Source organism: Apium graveolens, chromosome 10 (assembly GCF_009905375.1).
Source record: "Apium graveolens cultivar Ventura chromosome 10, ASM990537v1, whole genome shotgun sequence".
Lineage (NCBI taxonomy): Eukaryota > Viridiplantae > Streptophyta > Magnoliopsida > Apiales > Apiaceae > Apium > Apium graveolens.
Window position 1 is genome coordinate 229,674,128 of NC_133656.1, and position 10,168 is coordinate 229,684,295.

General features: G+C 36.4%; 1 protein-coding gene across 1 annotated transcript; it reads left to right on the plus strand.

The window, feature by feature from the left end:
- Positions 1-6,621: 6,621 nt before the first annotated feature.
- LOC141690277 (E3 ubiquitin-protein ligase SINAT5-like) lies at positions 6,622-9,945 on the plus strand. Its single transcript, XM_074494977.1, has 3 exons — positions 6,622-7,082; positions 8,697-9,083; positions 9,440-9,945. The coding sequence occupies exons 1-3, from the start codon at positions 6,858-6,860 to the stop codon at positions 9,800-9,802; spliced, it is 975 nt and encodes a 324-aa protein (XP_074351078.1). The 5' UTR covers positions 6,622-6,857; the 3' UTR covers positions 9,803-9,945.
- The last annotated feature ends 223 nt before the right edge of the window (positions 9,946-10,168 follow it).

A 10,168-nucleotide genomic window follows, 5' to 3' on the forward strand; every position in this document is an offset into this window, starting at 1 on the left:
TTTTCATCTGCATACTTCAAGATTAAATTTCTAGATTGTAAAGTTAAATCCAATCCACTAGAAATCTTTATCTTGCTCTTGTGTAACAATCTAGCGGATTAAAATCCCTAGAACTTAATCTCAAATCGCGTTTAGCATTTGATTCTAATTATTGCAAAAATAGAAAAAGTTCATGTCGAATTTATTCTAAATTTGTGATAATTAATTTGAGATTAATTCCTTGTAATCGATACAGTTGTGGCAACACATTTCAAGTTTAATAATATTTTTATTTAACTTGAATTTTGTTTCACATTTTTTATTCCGCATTTAATTCGATTATTCGGTACTGTTTGTATTCAACCCCCCCCCTTCTACAAACAAATTGGGACCTAACAATTGGTATCAGAGCCTTCTGATTAACGAACAAATCAAGATCCTAGACTTTTGTGATTTTTCAACTCCTTGAATTTTTATTTATTCAAAAATTCATAATGACTTCACATAAAGTTGGAACCGTTAAAATTCCACAATTTGATAAAGAGAATTATATCATGTGGAAGAAGAAGATGCTATTATTTTTACAAGTTGCAAATCCCAAATATTCAAACTTGTTAAAGAAGGGTATAAAAACTCCGATGGTTATTGAACCGGAGGTAATAATAGATGGTGTGGTGACTACTGAAGCTAGAACCTATCCAAAAGAGCCTGAAGATTTTACTCCTGCTGAGAAGGAAGAAGCCTCCTTGGATGCCAGCCTTCAATTAATATTAATTGATTCCCTTGATCCCTTGATGAACAGACATGTGATGAACTGTAAAAATTCCAAACACATGTGGGAAACTATTAAGGTGATTAATGAAGGCACGGAGGAAGTTAGGGAGAACAAGTTGGAAATCCTAACCTCTGAATATGAACATTTCAAATTAAATCCAGGAGAAGGAATTACTGAAGTGTTTGAGAGGTACAATGCGTTGATCAACAACCTGAACATCAATGGAAAGTATTATTCAATCAGGGAGGTCAACAAAAAGTTCCTTTTAACACTGCCAGCTCATCTTGAACATAGAATCACTGCCATTAGAGAAGCTAGAGATCTGAGTGAGATTTCTTTGGACAGGCTCTATGGAGTGTTAAAAACCTATGAGTTGGAGCAGATTCAACAGAAGGAAGTCTACGAGAAGGATAGAATGGTCAGCACATCTACTGCACTTGTAGCTGAAGGTCAACAACAACAACAATCTCAACAGTTAGAAAGAATGGTACAGTTTTCCAAGGGTGAGGAAAATGAGTTAGTAGCAGAATATGATCCTCCTACTACAAATCAATCAAGTGATGATTTTTATTCCTTGGAAGAGCTGGAGCAATTGGAAGATGAATCAATGGCCCAAATTGTCAAGAGATTCTCCCATGTCAGATTCAGGAGGAATCCCAAGCTTAAGTACAAGTCCAACTACAACAAATTCCAGAAAGGTGGATCTTCATCCTCTAACACCAGCAGTGGTGGGTACAAAACAGGGATGGTTGATCGAAGCACCATTAGATGCTATAACTGCAATAAGTTGGGACACTTTGCCACAAAATGTAGGAAGCCAAAGCAAGTAAGAAAGAACTCTGAAAGGGCTTATCTGGCAAAGGGAAGAAGCTGGGATGATACTGACAGTGAAGATGAAGATGAAGGAAATCTTGCTCTTATGGCTATTGATGGAAAAGCTTCATCATCAAGAATAGAGGTAAAACTTTCTGACGCTGAAATGGTTTATCATCTAAGAGGTAACTTAGATTGTGCACGTCGTGATAATGAACTGTTAAGTTTAAAGATCACAGACCTTGAGAAAGAGGTCAATGAATTAAGACTTGTGCATATTAATCAAGACAAATTAAAAGAACAGGTATCTTTTCTAGAGAATAGAGTTGACTGTTATAGAAAACTCGAAACTATTCTCAAAGACAAGATCACCGGTCTTGAGACTAAGGTTAGAGCCTACTTCAATTCTTGTTCGAAGGCTAAAGAGTTCTACAGTAAGCAAGCTGTTAATCAAACATCTGGAATAGGTTATGATTACAATGCTGCTATTGGAGAATTAGGCATAAACTCCCCTCCTCATGTCTGTGCTAAAGGGAGAGAAGTACCACATGTGCTTAAGGGTGTTGATGAACCCCTCTATAAAGCATCAATTGCTGAACCATTTGATGCGACCTCTTCTGTTATTCATGAAGAAATACGTGCTGAAGATCATGCTAATGCGAAGATTGTTTCCAAGTCAAGTGAGTCGAAAGTTCCAGTCAAAGTTGTGAAAACAACTGAGACTAACTCAGACACACATGAGTTGGATAACAATAATGCCATGTCTACCATGCATAAATTGCCTGCTGTTAATCACTCTCATAAAGCATGTGGTGTTGCTAATTGTATGTCTTGTGCTTTTAATATGATGTATGCTTATTTTAATGGTAAGCATGTGTCTAATGATAAGACTACTCCTCGTCAGCATGTGAATAACAAGAAGCATGATAGGTCTAAGACTGCTAGTCCTTCTAAGGCTAGAAAGGAGACATTTGTGCCTAAGCTTAAACAGAAATTTGTTAAGGCTGTTTACAAGGTCAAATGTTCAGTCATTGAGGATGTTGAGACCATTAAAATTAAAAATGTTGTTTTGCCTGACAAAGGACAGTTCTACAAGTATGCCGGGCCCAACCAAGTTTGGGTTCCGAAGAAGGTCTAATCCATTTGTAGTGCAGGGCATTAAACAAGTATAACCGGTAGTGTGGATTCTTGACAGTGGATCATCAAGACATATGACCGGAGATAGAGCCCTGCTATCAAATGTGGTTGAGAAAGCTGGCCCCCTGGTTACCTTTGGAGATAACAGCAAAGGTTTATCTGAGGGATATGGCTATTTACAAGCTGGGAATGTTATCATTGTAATTTTGTATATTGTGCTAGGTTATTATCAGGAAGCAGTATCTAACATATAGCACCAGTGACGAGACTTGAGAATATTACGACATATCAGGCACCTGCTGCACATTACACTTGGAATTGTACTCTAGTAAGATGTGTACAAGTGTACTCCTGATTGGTGAATTAAAAGAGGAAGTCAGTGCACCACAGTTCATGGACTTTGCAGCTGCAGATCTATTGGACTATGCAATCTCTTCTTCACAATCTCACTTCAGGTTGGTATGAACTAGTATACTGCTCAAGCAATCGTCAAGGACATGGTATGGCACTCTAACAGAAGTTGTAATCTTATATGAACTAGTAGAGTCGTCATATTTATAACTATTTTATCACTAAGCACAATCATATTGTTTTATATGTGCAGTGGTATATTGATAATGCAACATAACAATTAGTATCTAAAGTACTTGACAAGTATCGGTCAATGATATGTTGTTAACATTATGTTGCAGATATTTATAAGCTTTTGACATGAATGAGAATTACTTAGACTTTACCCTAAGTGATCAATGTTTTATCAAAAACTCATTCATATTGAAAAACAAAATTAAACTTCTTTCTACATTAGTGATTTCTTATTTCATGTAAAATCTTTTGAAATCACTATTGTAAATCATTTTCTCTCTATTACCATATGTTCTATGATACAGGTTCAGTCTCCAATGACTTTCTTTCATTGACAGTCATGAGGTTGAAAACCCACAACGTCTATCCCAGACTGTAAAGACAAACACAAAAACAGAACCAACCAACACTCTTTTACCACTAAAAGTAGTATGAATGAGCGTGAGGGAGATAGTGCCTAGTGCACCACATAAGGAAGGTTTTGTAGTCAACCCAGTAGCTCTGTCTCCTACATAGATGAGTAGTATTTAAACCGAGACAACTGCTAGCCCCCATACATCTTCTCAAAAAGATGTAATGGCTGAAAAGGCACAAAAACAGTTACTAGATTCATTCTCTCAACAGGGTAAGTCTATTGAATTTTGCCTGTCGGCCAAGGTATCCGATGTAGTGTCACCACTTCAAACATAAACAATTCTTGATGCACAAGGAGAGATTACACACACAAAGGATGAGTTGACGGAAACAAGAGTTTCGACCATTTTAAGGTCAGATTCGATTGTTCAAGGTTCGTTAGTGGACTAATTGCCTTTACAGGTGTTAGGAGAGGATACTGATCCAAAAGCCATATGTCAGTGGTCAGTATCTACCTCCCCAGGCTTAAATCCCCTGGATGCATCTGCGGATAGTGGATCTGACATAGGTGCAGATCGGCAACTTGTTGACAATGATTCAGATATTACCTGATGAGTCACAAGGAAGTGTCTTCACAGACATTAGAAGGGAACCTTGATCTTTATGCTAAAATCTTTGGATCATTGTTTACCTTCCCAGAATTCAAATCTGGAACCCTAAAAGGGAAACTAGCAACTTGTAGATTATGACTCAGATTCATCTGACGAGTTTAACAAGGATGGGGATTTGTGAACTCCCATTGCACCACCTGTGACCTCCTTAAGGATGGCTAAGGTGATTTTCCTTGCAGGTATAGCTGGATTATGGAGCTATGAGAGGAGTGATACACTTGTGAGAATGAGTGTAAACATGAGTGGAGAGAAGAGTGAAACACATGTGAGGTACACTAAAACACAATCACACACTCACAGTGAGGAAGAAAGAGAAACACTTGTTATTTCTTTTCCAACCAAGTGAAATATGAGAACTCCTTCAGACGACGGCATACATTCCTTCTTTAAGGGGGAGATAAAAGCTTAAGTAATAGGTTGGAGGATTCCTCAACTAAGGGGGAGAAATAGCAGGGAGGAAGAAAAAGATCCTAAATGTACACTACACCACACCATTGTTGTTTCTAACTACGGATCCTATTGTACGGGAGAGGTGGTAAACACAAGGTGATTTTCTGATAAGGGAAGAAGCTGTTAGGGGAGTACCATTGGTTTTTATCTGCGGATCCTATTGTACGGGAGAGGTGGTAAAACGAAGGTGATCTTCTTTAATCAGTTGATTCTCATAGGGGGAGAAGCAAGAGATATGGGCTTCTCAACAGGAAATGTGGTTGTACAAATGAAGATGGAACTACTTGAAGATATGTTCAGTCTAGAGGAACATCTACTTGGAATCTGGAAAATGTTAAATCTAGTCCAGAACTTTTCTACTATTTACTTTGCATGTATGTTTATATCTTTTTCTTATTTGTTAGTTGAGTTATCCTCTAGGTATTTGTGTGTTATTGTCTAACAAACAAATAGGGGGAGATTGTAAGTCATATGTCATAGCCTATTTGTATATACGAGGATTCAACTCAACTCAAATAAGAATGTAATAAGTAAATAGTGGATCGACTGTCAGAGAGATCTCGCAAAGTAATATCTGTCAAAGGATTCAGAGACAAGGTTCATCTACAGACTTGAGGAGTTAATTCACTGGAAGAAGTTCAAGAAGTTGATCATGCCTCAGTGATATAAATCAAGATCGTGGATTTAATCAAGTGACAGAGATCTCGTCAGGGTATCAATAAATTACAAGGATTTAATCTGAAGAAAATCAAAGTGTCAAAGTCAAGATATGAAGAAACGTCACAGAAGTTAGTCACTCATGAACCAGACAGTACATCGAGTGTCAACGTTGAAGTGGTGGAATTGATTCATAATTTTCAGTGATTTTCAGAAGATTTGCAGAAGAATGGTTGCTGCTCAAGACTAGAATTAATTCTCTATTAATTAATTAAGTCATCTAATTTAATTAAGAAAATAAATTATATCTGCGAAGAATAATTTATTTATTAATTGAATTAATTGATTAATTAATTCTGAATTAATTCTAGGAATTTTCAGAAGTTTAATTGGATTAAATTCAAGCATTAAATCAGCAAGACAATTGAAAATGAACTAGCATGACAATCAGGATTGTCATACCGATTGTCATGCTAGGCCATATTCAATTGTCACACCGAAAGTTACTCTAGGAGGATGATTGTCTTGCTAGTTCATTCTGATTGTCATGCTAGTTCATTCAGATTGTCTTGCTAGTTCATTCAATTGTCTCACCGAAAGTCTTGCCAGCTATAGGATTGTCATGCCAAGTCAATTCTATTCGTTTGTTGATTTAAAAAGAAGCAGAGAAGCAGCAACTTATGATCCAGAACACAAAAGTCAAGAACAAAGCAGAAAAGAAAAACAAGAAGAAATATTTCATCTTTTCATCTGCATACTTCAAGATTAAATTTCTAGATTGTAAAGTTAAATCCAATCCACTAGAAATCTTTATCTTGCTCTTGTGTAACAATCTAGCGGATTAAAATCCCTAGAACTTAATCTCAAATCGCGTTTAGCATTTGATTCTAATTATTGCAAAAATAGAAAAAGTTCATGTCGAATTTATTCTAAATTTGTGATAATTAATTTGAGATTAATTCCTTGTAATCGATACAGTTGTGGCAACACATTTCAAGTTTAATAATATTTTTATTTAACTTGAATTTTGTTTCACATTTTTTATTCCGCATTTAATTCGATTATTCGGTACTGTTTGTATTCAACCCCCCTTCTACAAACAAATTGGGACCTAACAACCTCTGCCCACTTTCAAATTTAAAATTCAAAATAATTCTCTTTTTGTCTCCAAATTCAAAATAAACAACCATTTCTTTTTCTTTTTTTTTTGGTTGGGTAAAGCTGTGTTTGGCTCTCTCTCTCTCGGTTGTGCTTCTTTATTTTTGTTTCTCCAAATATACATATACCCTTGTTGTCCTCCTTACAAGGGAAGAAGTGAAACCCAACTTCTCAAAATCCAATAAAAATGATGATGATCTTGAAATCATCAAAAAAATTCAAGATTTAGAGAGGTGGGTAATTCAAGATTTGTGGGTATAATCAAAATCAAAGGGGGGATGGATATAGATAATATAGAGTGTGTATCATCAACAGATGGAATTGAAGATGATGAGATCCATCATCATAATCCTCCTAATCATAGGCATCACTCTTATCCTTTAAAGTCTCATAATAAGAATATAATTATTGGCTCTGTTCCTGGGATTGCTCCTGCTACAAGCGTTCATGAGTTGTTAGAATGTCCTGTTTGTACTAATTCTATGTACCCTCCTATTCATCAGGTTTGATTATCTTTTCTGGGTCTTTTTTTGTTTTTAATTTTGATCATCTGGTTATGTTTGTATGAGATTTTATAAATTTAATTTGGGTTTTTTATTTCTTGATTTGATGATGGCTTGTGGGATTGAATTTTGATGAGTTGTGGTTAAAGTTTTGATTTTTATGTTTGTATGTATGTGTTTGATTTGGGATATTTTGTTTTCTTGATTTGAGTGATGGCTTGTGGAATGAATTTGGATGAATTGTGGTTAAAGTTTGGATTTTTATGGGTTGTCTTGTGGTTGGTTGTGTGCGGTAGGTTTGGTGGGGGGTTTCGGATGTTCAAGATTTAAAAGTTCTCTTCCTGTAAACCTGATGACTTCGTAAGATTTTTTGGGATATGTTGTGATTAAATTGTGGTGCTTGGTTTCAATTCTCGAGTGTTATCAGCTTAGATAACCGAAATATACTTTTTCTTGTTGTCTATACTTCAAGCCTCTAATCAAGTTACTAATTTGCTTGATAATTCCTGGTTTTTATCTTGCTTTGGGTTGGTGATATGGACTGGTGGAAGAGTAGGATGAAGATTTGTGAAAAAAGTTTGAAGGGGAAAAGAGGGTAAAGCATAAAAATGTGAATAATTGTTAATTGTCAACATTAACATGTGTGTAGTAGTAAAAGGAAAATTTGAAATTGGCATTTATTTCAAGATTGAGGGGAAAGAAATGAATATAATTGCCAAAAGTGAACAAAACTAGTGGAAGTTTAATTCTATTTTTATTCCTTTCCCTCCTTGTCAACCAATGTCACCTTATCAGTCTTTGAAACAAATATTAATACTTAGATCAATTAGCCAAACTTTTGACGAAACCATTGGTTTTGATCTAGCTGTCTTATTTTGGGATATTTTCTGACGCTTTTCACTTTGGATATTACGTCAGATGATGTCCAGTGAGAGAATAAGTGCAATGACCATAGGGAGTCCTGATATGGTCAGTTTATCATGAAAATCTTAGATCAAGGCTTAATTCATGTGATAATGCCAGTTGGGGATCCACTTAAAAATAAAATGCATCCTGTATCCAGTAATAGCAATGCAAGTTGGGTCTTAAATTGGTAGTTGACAGTCTATTAATTTTCAATGCACATGTCAGTCGTTTGTATCCTTTAATTGTCTGCATTTAGTTTGTTAAATGTTAGGCATGTCATGTCATGTTGATCTCACTAACTTCACTTTTAGGAAAAAGGACTTCTTGTGGAGCCTTTTTTCCACCATCATTTCGTCTCTGTGCGTGAAATTTGATTCCGTGGCTTTTATCTGAGGTCTGACTATATGATACAAACGGGACTTCCCCGACCTTGACAATATGTTGAAATGTTATTGGGACTAATCCTTCTTTCTTGCAAATGTATTGAGGTTGTTGCATATTGTTCTCGTGCCTTGACCCTGTTCCAAAGATTAAAAAGATGCTGAATTAGTATATATATCTTTTCTGCGTTCATTGCAAAGTGACCATTCTATTGATTATATATGGATGCATGTTAATTGTGCAAACATGTTGGGGATTCTGTTTCCTGTATCTTTTTACTACATTGATGAATTTCCTTTTTTTTAACTAATACCTGCATTTTTACAGTGTCCCAATGGTCATACTTTGTGTTCAACCTGCAAAACAAGGGTTCATAATCGGTGTCCTACTTGTAGACAAGAGCTTGGAGATATCAGGTGCCTGGCTCTGGAGAAGGTAGCAGAATCATTAGAACTTCCTTGCAAGTATTACACACTGGGTTGTCCAGATATATTTCCATATTACAGCAAGCTTAAGCATGAGTCTCTGTGCAATTTTAGACCTTACAGTTGCCCATACGCTGGATCAGAGTGTGCTGTTAACGGCGATATTCCTTTTCTGGTTTCTCATCTGCGCGATGACCACAAAGTGGACATGCACTCTGGATGTACATTTAACCATCGATATGTAAAATCAAATCCCCGTGAAGTAGAAAATGCTACTTGGATGCTAACAGTAAGTCCACTAACTCTCATTTTCCCCTCACTTGTCTAACATGGTTTCCAGATCGTATAAATCTTCCTCCAGTAACTTAATAATGGACCTGTGCTGTTTAGCTACCGTCAAGATGGGGATGGACACAAAATTGAATCTTATTTGTTTTATGTCTTCTCTCAAGGTGAAGCTAAAAGTAGAATGCATGACAGATTGACAACACTTGGTTTGTAAACTTACAAGATAAAGACCTCTGATAAACACATATTTCCTGCTTCTTGTTAATGCACTACTACATTCAGATTGTATGATGTTTTATTTTACACTTCTTAAAAATAAATTAAATGCCTTAAAACTCTGTATCTTATTTGTGTCAGGTATTCCATTGCTTTGGTCAGTATTTTTGCCTTCACTTTGAAGCCTTCCAACTCGGCATGGCCCCTGTGTACATGGCATTTCTTCGTTTCATGGGAGATGAGGCTGATGCTCGCAATTACAGTTACAGCTTAGAGGTAGGAGGCAATGGCAGAAAGCTCATATGGGAGGGTACGCCACGGAGCATCCGTGATAGCCACAGGAAGGTCAGGGATAGCCATGACGGTCTAATTATTCAAAGAAATATGGCACTCTTCTTCTCAGGCGGAGACAGGAAGGAGCTGAAGCTAAGAGTTACCGGAAGAATATGGAAAGAACAACAGAATTCAGATGCTGGGGTGTGCATACCAAATCTTTGTAGCTGAAACTAGTTCATTGTTATCAATTTATGAAGTTGCTGCTTGTATTGTTCTGTTGTAATCTGTGAAAATTGTAGACCAAAAGAAGTTAAAGTACACAGCTGGAAGTTTAAGCTTCTGTCTGTATTTTATATGCTGCCTCTTTTCCCTTTCCTTTCTCCTGCCTGGAAAGGTATAATTGATTAGCTTTGCCAGTGTGATACAACTATATATAGAAAAGTCAAGGGTTCACAAGAATTGATGGAATTTATCGTTTTGGAGCTGGAACCAGGATCTTGGCAAGTTGCTTGATAAGATAAACTCTAAGCTAGTAAGCTCCAGTCAGCTTGTGCTGGGAAAGTTTGACAGTTTGACAGATTTGTTATGAACTTT

Excerpts from the sequence above, each read along its gene's own strand:
- LOC141690277 (XM_074494977.1), top strand. The coding sequence starts at position 6,858 with ATGGATATAGATAATATAGAGTGTGTATCATCAACAGATGGAATTGAA. Across the intron at positions 7,083-8,696 it reads TGTACCCTCCTATTCATCAG|TGTCCCAATGGTCATACTTT; the intron begins GTTTGATTATCT and ends GCATTTTTACAG. Across the intron at positions 9,084-9,439 it reads ATGCTACTTGGATGCTAACA|GTATTCCATTGCTTTGGTCA; the intron begins GTAAGTCCACTA and ends TATTTGTGTCAG.